The 13,803-nt window shown below is 51.8% G+C and overlaps 1 protein-coding gene across 1 annotated transcript; it reads right to left on the minus strand.

Moving 5' to 3' along the window:
* Positions 1-654: 654 nt before the first annotated feature.
* MYBL2 (v-myb avian myeloblastosis viral oncogene homolog-like 2) lies at positions 655-13,521 on the minus strand (the record flags this gene model as incomplete). Its single annotated transcript, XM_010287316.1, has 13 exons — positions 655-958; positions 2,730-2,876; positions 3,102-3,218; positions 3,788-3,901; positions 4,541-4,640; positions 5,607-5,746; positions 6,820-7,206; positions 8,409-8,678; positions 9,438-9,594; positions 9,755-9,975; positions 11,733-11,825; positions 12,215-12,286; positions 13,428-13,521. Coding segments are annotated over 13 exons (2,041 nt in total), but the record flags the coding sequence as incomplete, so codon positions are not given.
* Positions 13,522-13,803: the final 282 nt, after the last annotated feature.

Genomic DNA, 13,803 nt, shown 5'->3' on the forward strand with positions numbered 1-13,803 from the left:
AGGAACCACTCTGAGGGGCGGGGTGGGAGGCGGGAACTGTCCCTTCTCCCCCCATACTGAGAAGCTAAAAAGAATTCAGCAATTTACCAGGTAAGAAAAGATCCCATACAAAAACCGGTGCTTTGCCACATCTTGCCACCCCGGCACAGCGCTGCCAAACTCCCGAGCGTCGCAAGGCCCCGGGCAGAGTCAGAGTCGGAGCAAGAGGGTGATGTTAGCACCATCGTTTATTTGAAGGGGGAGCACAGCCCTGGGGAGAGGCGCCCGCCACTCCCCTCCTGCAGCATGGCAGCACAAAGCAGCCCCGCAGGGAGCAAAGGGCCAGCTCCGAACATGCGTCACCCCAAAGCCCCTGTCCCACGAGTGCGCAACATCCTCCCTCCTCCTAGAGCAAGGGGGTCCACCCCACCCCTCAGGGAAAGCCAGGGGACGCAAGACATGAGGGAACCTTCACAAAAGCTGTTCCCGAGGTAGCAAAGCAGCCAGCACGAAACCCAGGCAGGCTGCGAGGCCGGTCTCCACTGCCCACACTGAACACCGCTGCGTACTGCTACTTCTGCAGAACCCAGGTCTTAGAGAGAGGTCTTGCCGTTAGCTCTCCATCCCTCCCTCATTTGCCATTCTGTAATGATCCCCAAACTTGCGTTCCATACATTAGCCAGCAGTTAGCCCAATTATTTCAATACAGATCTACCTGGGAACAAAAGGAAAAAAAATCCACCCCCAAACACTATGGCCTGGGCAGACGGTGTTTTTTCCTGTGGTTCCCTCTCCCCTCCACTTATAAAAAAAAATTTAAAAAAATAAAATAAAAAAGCAGAACAATCCTTCATGATAAGATTAAGGTCCTTGATGTGTGACTCTGTTTCAACATGCCCAAAAACTGTCGAGCTTTCTCCTGCATGAAGAGTTGGTCTCTGGTTCCACCACAGGCCACCGCTTTCCAAGCCCTGGTCATCTACAGAGGGAAAACAAAGCATGTGTACACTGCAGTTAAGGGAGAGGACAAGCACAATGTCAACATCCTGTTTTAAAAAGCTGCAAAAATAAGTAAAACTAACAACTATCTGCTACCCAAGGGAAAAAAAAAAAAAACTTTGGAGTTAGGAGCACCCATCTTGCAACCAGGAGGAACTTGCACACCGCCAGTTACTCACCACAGCCGGGATGGTCATTGCTAGCAAAGGGGGGTGACATTCAGCAGTTCCCCAGGTCAGTGCCCCATTTCAGGACAGCCCAGGTGCCCTTTCAAGTCTTTCCCTTACTTGGCTTGAGACAAAAAACCCAAAGCACAAACCCACTAAGGCTCCTTGAGCTGGAGATATTCCAGAGGGATGGGAGGGATTCAAGAACAGCTTCAGGGTTTATTCCCAATCAGTTCAGTTCCTAGGTGAGTTGCTCAGCCCCAGGTCTAGACTGGACATTCTACCAGAGGATGCTGCCTCTCTGCCCCGCTCTGGGGAGACCCCCCTGCAGTGCTGCGTCCAGCTCTGGAGCCCTCGGCACAGGAGAGACATGGACATGCTGGAGCAGAGCCAGAGGAGGCCACAGCAATGCGGCGAGGGCTGGAACAGCTCTGCTGGGAGGACAGGCTGAGAGAGTTGGGGGGGGGTTCAGCCTGGAGCAGAGAAGGCTCCGGGGAGACCTTAGTGCAGCTGCCAGGTCTTAAAGGTGGCCCATAATAAAGATGGGGCAGACTTTTTAGCAGGACCTGTTGCAATAGGACAAGGGATAATCGTTTTAAACTAAAGAGGGGAGATTTCAACTAGACACAAGGAAGAAATCTTTCCCAATGAGGGTGGTGAAGCACTGGCCCAGGTTGCCCAGAGAGGTGGTAGATGCCTCATCCCTGAAAACATTCCAGATCAGGGCCCTGAGCAACCTGATCTAGTTGAAGATCGCCCTGCTCATGGCAGGGGGGGTGAACCAGATGGCCTTGAAAGGTCCCTTCCCACCCAAACCATTCTATTCCCACCCATCTCCTTCTATTAAGGAGAGCACAAGAAACCATTTATGCCCCAGAGTGCATTTGTAGGCTCCTGTGACTCCAGCAGAGCCCAGATGTGCTCCACAGTGTAAAGCTGAGGCTCAGGGTAGGTGTAACACCACCAGCCTCAGCACGAGCTACAAAGGTGGTACACTGTCAGTTGGAGTTCTGTACTGCCATGGCTTCAGGTAGACAGCAGGATAAAGCCAGCCTATGCTGCCTATGGCACACAGCCTTCATCACAACCTAGAAACACTCTAAAAATAAGAGATGGGAAATACCTTTTGTTCAGCATTTATACAGCTCTACAGACTTGCTATGCACAGAGAAGCAAAAGAGACAAGCCTACTGTTGCCCACTCAAGGAGTGCTTGCTGAAAGAAGGGAAGTTTACTTCACTGCTGGGTCAGTCCTCCAAATTCCCTGACAGATTTAGGACAGGATGTGGATTCCCATGAGAAAATCTGGGGCCAAACAAGCAGGCCAGAGCTCTGATCAGCTGCAGGGCTGATCCCTGAGCCCCAGCAGAAGGGCAGATTTGCAAAGAGACAGGAGGGAGCTGTAGCGTAACAGTGCTGGCTCAGAATCTCCAAGCCTGGGTGGCAAAGACAGCCCTGACAGCACAAGGATGCCCATGCAGAAGTGTGCAGAGCTTCATCCCCTCGCTCCTCCTCCCCAGGAGGGTCAAGGGCTGCATCACCAGCTAACCCCCTGACTGGGAAGGCAGTGGCTACAGGGCTTACCGGTGCTGGTGGTCTGAAATGGCTTGGCATTTTCCTGTAGGACATCTTCTCTGGCTGCACTTGCACAAAGGCTCTGTTGAGCAAACCACTGTCATTCTTCCTGCTCGAGGAGGAAAGATTCAAGGACCTTGACAGAAAATTCACAGGCTGCAAAGATAAGAAAAAGAAATGTATACGGAAACAAGTTAATTTGCCCTAAAAGTGCTAAGACATGGCCTGGACAAGAGGCCAGCTAACAAATTCAGCCCTTCCACATTCACATGTACTGTCCAAAAGCAGCTGCAGGCGGCAAAGCTCCCACCGCTGCCTTGCACAGGGTTTCTCAGGAGCAGAAGCCAGCTCTGTCGCTGCTCTGAGCACTGTACCCCTCACCTGGGCTCTTTTGAAACAGACAGTCTTGGGGAGGGCAGGCATATTTTGGGTCATATCTTCATCCACAATATCCAGGGCCAGAGACTTCCGGACCTTCTTGATGGGACTCCTGCGCAACTAGGGGACATAGAAAAACAAGTGTCAAAAAGAATCAACCTGGCAAACCGCCATCTTAAGGGCCCAGGGTGCACACCAGGCCCACGTCACCCCAGGTCTGCATTGTACCAGCACCTCGGGAATAAGGCGTGCTGCAGCCTTGCCCACCACAGGGCACAGCAGCTTCCAGTGCTCTCCTCCTGGCACCAAGAGCCACTGATTTAGAAGAGGAAGCCCCTTTCAGTAGGAAAGGAAGGTCACCAGGGAACTGAGCCAACAGACTTTGCATACCAGCCCACAGCCTTCTGGGAGCCCAACTTGCCACAGATGCTCCAAGTGTGCCATGGGTCTCTGTTGTAGGTTAGGGACACAGCATCTCCTATCATAGCCCGAGTTCAGCACAAACCAGGACACAGCTGGCAGTATTTTAAGCAGGTCTTAACCTCAGGCACTTCTTGCTGATTAAAAGACAGCAACCCACAGGCCAAAAACTTGTTGTCATCAACAGTAGGATGAACAAAACCAGGCAAAACACCCCTTAACAGCACAGGGCAGCTCAGCAGCAGGTACTAGATGCAAAATCAGCTCACCCCTTGTTTCCTCTTCTGTTTCTCAGGCTTCACATCATCCTCTATGATAAGTTCAATGCCAGCTTCACTTCGAAGCACCTCTTTCAAGTCTTCTTCCAGGTGAGGAGTCTGGGGCTGGTGTGAAAAGGCAGAGAGCACAAGAGTCAAGATTTGTGTGGTGGGTAGTCTCACAAGAATTTCCCTCAAAGGATAACAGGGTCAGGGGAGCCCACAGGGAGGGAACAAACACATAGACGACTTATTTTACTTCCCAGCTGGAAAATACATGACAAGATTTCTGCTAGCCTGACAGATTTACAGGATCTCCAGGCGTGAGGGACTCTTATTAGCTGAACCCCAAATATGCCATCAAGAGATCAGTACGCACAGAAGGCGTATATTTCCAGATACTGGAAACTGCCACCCCCACAACACCCACATTTAGAGACCCAGTTCCTCAAAATGCCTAGATAGATTATTCCCTTGCTTTTCCTCAAAGTCATCTGTAGCCAAGCACTGCAGACTGATTCAAGGGTTGTTTCTGGCATTTTTAGCTGGTTTACAGAGGAGCTAAAAGTCCTGTGGCTACTTACCATGACATATTCACCATGACAAGGTCCCCTTCATCCCTTCCATCTCAGCCTGGCATTACCAGACCATACCTTGCTGTGGCACAGATAATGGCGCGCTCACAGCTCCACTGCAGCCTACCCCAGGTCCCGTTTGCATTCAGTACATCTCTGCCATCGGCAAGCAGCAGACCTGCCCACTTACCAGCGGCCTAATTGGTCCATATTTCTCCAGGGCATTTTTGAAAGGTGTGGGGGTGTGAGGAGTGTTGTCCACCACATACTTCTGGTCTGGTGTGACAAACCTGGCAGCAGTGGGAAAGACAAAGGATCAGACATGCTGTAACCCACACAAAGCAACCCCCATCCTTTCAATCCCCCTCATTACACGAGCCACCACCAGAGTCTCACATGGCAGCAGCAGACCTGCCTGGCTGGACTGTTCCTGGGCTGCAAGCAGGGCAAACAGGCATGGAAGAGCCTTTAGCAGGGAAAACATCCTTCAGGCATGACAGCTATGCTGCTCCGCCGTGCCAGCTACCAAGCACCCTTGTCAGAAAGCAGTACAGCACCCTGACACAGGCAACATGCAGCTCTGCAGGCCAGCCCTACTCTGCAATGCTTCTGCTGGCAGATCTGCTCAGGCCCAGCCTGTGCTTGTGACAGTAACATCTGGAACAGCAGAAGTCCTGGGTGCAAATGGACTTAGAGCAGCCAAGCCAGCTCACGCTGCCTGGACAGGGGAGCTGCTCTGGACCACACCAACAGAGCGGTTTTGCTAGCACAGCCAGCACCCCCAAACACTGTGCTGCTGCTTCTGCCCACCAGCAGAACACTCCCTGTGCAGACCAGCTCTTCTCACCTGCCTGGTACAGTCACCCTGGACTACCCCTCAGGTCAGGCAAAGCAGAGCATGCAGAGCTAAACGGAGGGATCTGAACAGCTCTTGTTCAAGAAATGAAATCCCTTCCCTGCCAGCACAGGGCTCACAGCACAGCAACATTTCCCAAAGGCAACAGCCCACCCAGCAACCGAGCACAACGGTGGTCACCTGGCTGCAACCCCAATCAGCCTGGACACTGATTCGCCACAGCTCAGGGAGGAGCTGTCTTTGGGGGGAAACACTGACTGAAGGAAATCCCTGGCTTGCCCTGCCCCTCTCTCAGCAGTGCCAGTACAAGTATTGGGGGAAGTATGCTTGCACTGGACCAGACTCCTGTGTGGAAAAGGATGCTGCTCAGGTGGGGACAGGGGAGGAGGAAAGGACTTACGCAGAGTTCTTCTGCAGCAGAGGGGTCTTGTCCCTGTGCAGAGGGGTGGTGACAATCACCTTCTGACTGCACACAGGCGTGGAGGTCAGAGAGGGGTTCTCCAGTTCTAGTGTATCCTGTTTGGTCCAAAAGTTTAAGAACTGCACAGCACAGGAAAGAAAGGGAAGACACTCAATCTCAGGCATCCCAGCATAGTATCACAAGTCTTTTTTTATTCCTAAATATGGGGGAAAATCTGAAGTAAGGACAATCCCGCCATACCAAGTGGCACAAGAGGGATCTCTCCCAGTAAGTCATCTCCCAGGATGACTTACAGACTTATACAGTCCTGTACACAGACACATACATGAAGGTTGCCAGAAGGTGCCTCACACCTATAAAGGTTATTCAATTCCCATAAGGGATGAACTGATATGACTACAAACAGCTACAGGGTGGGAGAGAAGTCTCTCCTTGCACCGGTCCAGATAAAGCCAAGCAAAATGGTGAAGGAGGGCTAATGTCAGCCCACCAAAGGTCTATTCTGACCTCAGGTTGGCAAACGTGAGGGGAGTCCATGTAACACAGCAGCGTACAAGTTAGTAGATTTTGCATTGAGCCACCTTCAGCCTAATATGTGAGAAAATGACAAACTGATCCTGAGTCCCTTTCGCAATTCAGACAAATCCAGGAGCATTTTCCTAAGCACAAACTCAGAGATCAGCGCAAGGCATGTGCTGCTGAGCCTGCCTGCATGACTGAACTGGAAACAAACAGGGAAAGCCACTTGTCACTGTTGCCACTCCGCTACCCACAGCTGGGGCAGCAATTCCCTGGGGACAGAAGCACCACTGTGCTCTCCAGCAATCCTGGGGCAGGCATGTAGATCTGCACAGTGGGGCTCCTTCCTAATATGCACTGCCCATCACACAGGGTAGCTGGCCCTCACCAACACTGCAAGCACTCCCAGAGGCAAGACACAGGCTGCTGCTCCCACCGGAAGAGCAGCACTGAAGACGAGCAGTGCCAGAACCCAACTCTGCACCTTGCTTTAGCCAAGGGACACACCCTGTGCGCTGGCACTGCCTCATTCAAGGGAGGTGAAACACAAAGCTGGCAGCGCTGATGGGAACACATGGCATTAAAGCAAGCAGATAGAGCAGTAACACGCTTAATAGCTCACAACCAAGCTCAAGCAGAGGAGCACAGGCTGTGCTCTGCCATTGCTCTGTACCTGAGATGGAGAGAAGGGCAGTGTCTTGACAGGGGTGCCCTTGGGCGTCATGCTGTTGCATGAGTCAAGGAAGGAAAGGCTTGTGCTGGTGGCGTTCTCCGTGACGGGGGAAAGGGAGATCTTCCTCTTCTTCTGCCTCTTCAGCACAGAGGGAGGTGTGCCAAAGCTCACCTCTGCCTGTGGAGAGATGGGGATGAGCTCCCCCTTGCTGCTCTTGCTCAGGTCAGAGATGGTGTGCCCGTCCAGGCGGTACTCGGTCACATTGGGCAGGGATGGTGTTGGCTTGCTGGGGGTTTGCCTCACGGGGCTGTTGCTGCTACTACTGCTGCCAGCAGAGGGTTCCTCAGGCAGGTCAAACTGGGTGAGATCACACCACCCATCAGGGTCCTACACGGAAGCGAAACCATCAGAAGCAGCCCAGGAAGGAAAGCTGAACAGCTGACTGGTACAGAGGCAGAGATGAACTGGGAGGTGAAATAAATGGGTGTGTGAGATTGCACAGGCTTTTGCAAGAAGCCTGGCTAGAGGAGTGCTCAAGCCCTCCTCCCCTCTGCTGCCAGCACAGCTGAGAGCCCGACCAGGGAACTGACCCAGTTGAATGCTGCTGCTTGTGCATCGGGCAGATTTTTCTATTTATGCAAGGTTGGTTTCCCAGTTCAGTTCACAGTGCAGCTGCATAAACAGCTGCACCCCCACACAGAGGGGACAAAAAAAAAGCAGCTGGGGACCAGGGCTGAGTGAAGTGACTGTCACTCAACACCAAACCACAGTCTTGGGCACACCAGTACAGCTGGACACAAGGCTCTGCTGTAACACGCACTGCTGGAAGCAGACTAAAAATAACCAGACTAGTTCAGAGATCAGCTGCTTCACAGCTCAACCCCACCAACACCCAAAGTACCACACAAGCAGGCCCCTAAGGACCCACAGATGGGCTGTTAAGCCCTGGGCACAGACTCTCTGTCCTCCTATACACATGCAAAGTGGATCCTTCATGGACAATCAGCTCATAAGCTCCTCGGGCAGGCTGGGAGCTGCAGTGACACTTCCCACCGATGGCAGCAAAGTGCCCTTTTGATTCTAGCCCACCTCCATCACCCTGGCATGCCTCCATCACCCTGGGGACCTCAGCGCTGCTTGACTGGCCCAAATTACTAGCTTCAGTGAAGTTACCTCCACTGAAAGCAAATGGTGGCGTCATCCCAGTGTGAAGGGGTCTATCCTGAATACTACAAGTGGGCCCAGCCTATTCCCAGTCTGTGCTGTCCCATCCAGTACAGGAGGGAAAGGAAAGCCCATGAGCATGGGCCTAAACCCTTAAGAAAGGGAGAGCTGGGGACACCCTGGCTGATAAAGGAGAGCTTGAAATCAGGTCTGCCAGCACCTACAGCCTCCCACACCAGCAGAGCCCATTCACAGTGACATCCCCCTAGGGGAATTTGCAGGCCCAGAGCAACACTCACAGAGCTGGAAAGGCCTGATCCAGCCCTGGAAGAGAGAACAAGGGGACCCCAGTAAGCTCAGTCAAGGGAAAAGAGTGGTGATCAGCCTCCCTACATTAGCTGGAAGAGCAAGGGTCTGTTACTTACAGATTCAATCATGTCCAGAGCTTCACTGAAGGCTGGCACAGATGCTGGGTACAAATAGTTGGCAGCTTCAACGACCCATTTGTACGGTGACGCGACAAATGAAGAGGCATCCTCAGGCACTGCATCATCTGGGGTCCCCTCAGCATTATGCTCTGCCAGTTGGGCAGCTGGCAGCTCCGAGGGTAATTCCTGCACACCCGTCACTTCCTCATCACTGACATCCTCTTCCTTTATTTCAGAGATATCGACTGACCAGTTTGGCAGGACAGTCTATGCACATACAACAAAGAAAGTCCAGCCGTTAGTAGAAACCAAGGGAACAACGTCAAGTCCTGGGACAAAAAGCAAGGGTCCCTGGACACATTCAGCTCCACCTGCTCTCCCACCCGCCATTCAGTTTGTTTCACATCCCCGTTCTCCCTCACTGCTCTGTCCCATACACCATCTGAGCAGGAGTCCATACAACACAAGCAGCACAGGACTGTTTAATTGAAGATTTCACTTAACAATATCCCAGGAGAAAGTTGAACAAAGGCTACGCAGGTAGCACTAGTTCTGCATTTCCTACTTTCCAAGAGCCTGCCTTTGAGAACTACATGCTTTCTTCATGAAAAAAAATTTGTACTTCCCCTGCTTCCTTTTTTAGAGGAAAGGAAGACTATACCTCTTCACCATGCCCGCCACACTATCTGAAGCAGTCTCCTTCTCCTACCAGCAACAGCACAACAGAGCCAAAAAAAAAAAAAATCTTTGGTCTCCAAGACAGACCTGATGCTCGGATTGGCAAGGTAACAGCACTAGCAGACTGCTGTCCTCCACCTGAATAACACACTTGGGCTCACATCTGGAGGGAAAAATCTCCCAAGAGTCAGTGTCTTGGAGAAGGCTGGGGGAAGGCACAGACTGCCTATGCAGACACCAGGCTGTGGCAAAGGCAGTGTGAGGGGCAGCAGAAGGGTGGATCACCAGCTCTGATATGCATTAGCAGAGCAAGGGACTGACCCTGCTGCAAATGTGCTGGTGCGGTACCTGGCTCTCAGCTCTCGTTCGACTTTGGCTCTCCTTGTCATCCACCTCCACGAGCACATACAGTGACGTGGACTCCTTAGTTTCATTGAGGAAGCCTCCTGTGTCCACCTTCCGCTTGATGGTGGAGTTCCAGTGATTTTTCACAGCATTGTCAGTCCTGCAGAGAAAGCACAAGGAAACAGAAATCACCATTTAGAGCAGCTTCAAAGCACAGCTAACAGCTCCTGCATGCTCTCCAGCCCCACCCTGTGAGCCCATCACATGGATCTCCATGGGTCACCCAGCTGTGAAGGCACCAGTGAGCAAAGAGGTCCTACCTCCCAGGCAGAAGCTTGGCAATCTCTGCCCAACGATTCCCCAGGACCTTGTGGGCCTCAAAAATGATGCGATCCTCCTCCTCTGTCCACGAGGACTTCTTCACCTCAGGGTTCAGGTGGTTATGCCAGCGCTCCCGGCACTGCTTCCCTAACCGCCCTTTCAGGTGCTTGGCTATCAGGGTCCATTGTTTGGTGCCATACTTTTTAACCAGTTCAATTACCTTTGAAGAGAGTGGGAGGGAAATAAGGAAATGGAATAAAGGAGGGGAAGGTCAATACAGTCATCTTCAGACTTTGCTCTTCACCTCTCTTGGGACCAGGTAAAGGCAGATAAGAGGAAGGCCCCTTAGGAGAAAAAGCTGGAGGGATCCAGCACTGAATCAGGTGTACCAATATTTCAGAGAGCAATGATTCAGCCATATTTCTGAAAGAGGCTGTTTCCATGCAGACATTCTGCCACATGGAACCTGCGAATGCAGACGACCGCTCACAGACGATGGGGTGGAGACTGGCAGGTGCACCAAGAAGGGTCCAGATTTAGAAATGCATGCCTATTTCTGAGCAAGGGCCAATTCCCACATGCTCCAAGGCTCCTCTGCCCTTCCTCCTACTGAGAACCTGGACAAATGACAACAGTCCCCATCAGCTCTGCCCGCTGGGAGACAGGCACAGGCCTCCCTTTAACAGTGTGTGGTACACACAAGGATGTGCCAGGGCCTGCAGCTCCATGCCCTGTTAGCATCAGGACACACAGCGAGAGCTCCAAAGCATAAACAAGCCATATTCACTTAAGAGCCATGCACTTGGCCACTTCCCCTTCACCCAGGGCTTTGTCACTTCTGCCTGAGGCTCACTGCAAATGCTTCTGCGCATGGAATCCGTTCTGAGCCCCTGTGATATGTCCATAGCACAGTCAGGACAAAACAATTTAATGCCTGCAATGTTCAGCCTGCCAAAAATCTTAGGGAGGAGGCTGAAGGGTTCTCAAAGAGTATTTCCACCTTGGCCAGCTGCACTCAGCTGAAAGGTGCAGGTAGCCAGGCGATGCTCACAGTGCTCTTGGCCCATAACAAATGTCTCTACTGCAGACTCTTGACTATCAAGCACAGACAAATGGACCAAAGACACCAAACTGAAGCACAGGCCAAGGAGCTGGAGGGCTTGCAGGGCAAAGCAAAGCACAGTGTCAGGAGAAAGCTGGAGCCTAGCCTGGCCAGTGAGCATCATGGCTGGGTAGGCTGGCAGAGTCAGGACATGCAAAGGGACAGGGAAAGCAGGCAACTATTGCTCTGCTGTAGAAAGGCAGAAGGACATAATGATAAGCTTCTTTAAGATGTGCTTGACACAACACACAGATGGGAGGCAAAAGGACCGTAACAGCCTGTAATGGGACCAAAAGGCAAAGAAATGGGTGAGCAGAAGTGTTACAGGTAATCTGACAGATCAGAAAAAAAATTTGCAGCACAAAACCTTTGTAGAAGTTGGAATTCACTCCAGCTTTTCTTAACTACGTCAAGATGATGAGTCTGAGCTGGTCTCTCCCAGCTCACTCTGGAAACAGGCTTGCAGAAGCCATGATACACGTAGCTGACCTCAGACATCCACTTTAGGCTGTCTACTGTGGTACAGGAAATGCCAGTTCTAAATTTCTTAGGTCAACATCGCCAGGTCAGGTGGAGATGTGCCAGCAGGCAGACGAATTAATTCCCTTTTCTGCTCTCCTCCCCTGGCAGCCTACTGTAGCAGTACTGTGTGAAAGGGAGGAGGTGTTTAGCTAGAGAGACCTAGACCTGCTTCTGCTTGTCATGACCATGGCTGCATGAGCCTGCTCAGAACAGGTCAGATTGCTGCTCTCATGGGTATCCACCATTGGAAACAATTACCCAAAGTTTAGACGAAAAGACCCGAGGGTCTGACACCTCCATCCTCTCTGCAGAAAGACAGTCCAACGCTTAGATCCTCTCCTGCCTCAACTCACCTTTTGGTCCTCCTCTTTGGTCCAAGGGCCCTTTACCAAGTCTGGATTCAACACTCTCAGCCACCGGTACTGACACTGTTGATCACTGCGGTTCTAGGAAAAGGAATGAGAGTAGCCATGTGTTAGACCAGAGGCTCCAAAAGCCCCTAGACCAACAGCAGTGTCTCGTCCCCCCTCACCAGCTGTCCCACGAAAAACCTGCACATGTAGAATACAGACTATGACTAGGGCACTGAACACGGAAGACAGGGATAGGAAGCTCAATTTCTCATCCCAGCCCCAAAAGACTTGCCCTTGAAAGTCCTCTATACAAGAAGGATGTCTCCCTGCACTGAAGGAGCACTGTTTCACAGCCTGGAGCTGCAGTCACAGAACCAATTCCCACTGTGCAAGGTGCTGCACAGACACAGAGAACCAGTGCACGGAGAACAAGCAGCAACATGCAAACACTACGATTCCCAACTGAGCAAGGGGTCACTTACAGGAAAGTGACTGGCCAGGAACTTCCAGTCATTCTGCCCGTAATGTCTTACTAACATCTTCAGCTGCTCATCCTGCAAAGAACAAAGACATCCACTTTCACATACACTGAGGCAACACATGCCACAGGCACCCCTGGGCTGACAGCATCAGAGAACAAGCTAGGTGTTTTGAACTGTGAAGGTTTCTTTGGCATTCTGCTTTCAGGGGAGGAAGGTAGCTCACACCATCCTTTAGCAGCGCTCCAGTATGTGGAGCCCAACTGGAACAGACTGTTTGGTTCTGGGCTGAGCTCATACAGTGAGTACAAAACAAGAGCTCAGCTCTGTTCTAGCACAGTCTAGTTCAAACCCTGTGGCCAAGGCCTCCTGCTTATCCAGCCCCAGTGCACCTCTGACCAGTCAGTCCATCTCCAAGCTCAGACACTGCTTTCGCCTGACCAAGAAAGCTGACTAGTTTAAATGTATCACCACTAGCCCAGTGGTCTACTGCCTTTCAGTGCTACAGGGCTCTACAGGCATTTCTTTCATGAACACCACTATACTGCAGGTGTGCCAACTCTTATAGCTCACAAAAAGTCTGCTATAGGTGTCCTTGGTGCTCTGGCTGGGAAGAGGCATGAAATAATTCCCTGCCCAACATGAGCCTGAAGCTTTGATCCCTGTAGAAAAACCACCTTCCTTGGTGTTCAGATCCCAGTGCAGACAGGACATCTTGTAGTTTTCACACAGGACAAAGACGATGGAGGAACAGGGAGGAGGGAAGAGAATATGCCAACTAATTTCAGGCTTTCAGCCAAGATGGCTAAGCCATGACCCAGTCTCAATGCTCCCTGCTTTCAATAGAGAAAAGGGAGGACATTTCCACTGCACAATTCAGTTTGCTGGAGGCCTCAGCCATCCCCTGGAACCCCTCTCTGCTCACAAGAGCGCTGCAGGCAGCAGATACCTTGCTCAGCGCTCACATACTAGGACGTAAGTGGTTGGAGCTCTTGCTCTCCAGGCTACACTCCAAACTGCCCTGAACCTCCTAGCCTCATTGAGGCCTCAGCTCACATCAGCAAAAGACACATGGTCTTCTCCAGTAGCAAGACAGCAGGAGGTGGTGTGGTAGCCAGCAGGTGAGGACTGGCGTGGAGGCACCCAAGCCCCAGGTGCCATGTCAGAGGCCTACCCCAAAACAGCCGAGCTCAGCAAGTGCCAGGCTCTCACTCACCTCTTCTTGTGTCCACTTGACTTTGCACCTGCCGTCCCGCTGCTCCGGCACATCCGAGTCCGTGTCCTGGTAATGCAGCTCATCCTGGTCCTCACTAGAGATGAATAAAAGAAAATTGTAATTTCCACCTCTGATAAAAATGCAGCAGAGGGAGCAACCTCCACCATGCTGAGCAGAGCTCCAGAAAGCAACCTGCAGCATGCAGGGCAGAGCTCCAGCTCTCTTGTCTCCCCACACCAAGCCCCAACACCTCACAGACATTCCTTCAGACACCCCAGGTTTAAACGGGCCCCTCAGCTTTGGGCTCCTGGGCGCGATAACAATTTTATGGTGCCGAAAGCAGGGGAAGGAGCATTTCTCTGTATTTCCGCTCCCT

The sequence above is a fragment of the Phaethon lepturus genome, unplaced genomic scaffold (genome assembly GCF_000687285.1).
Source record: "Phaethon lepturus isolate BGI_N335 unplaced genomic scaffold, ASM68728v1 scaffold15835, whole genome shotgun sequence".
NCBI lineage: Eukaryota > Metazoa > Chordata > Aves > Phaethontiformes > Phaethontidae > Phaethon > Phaethon lepturus.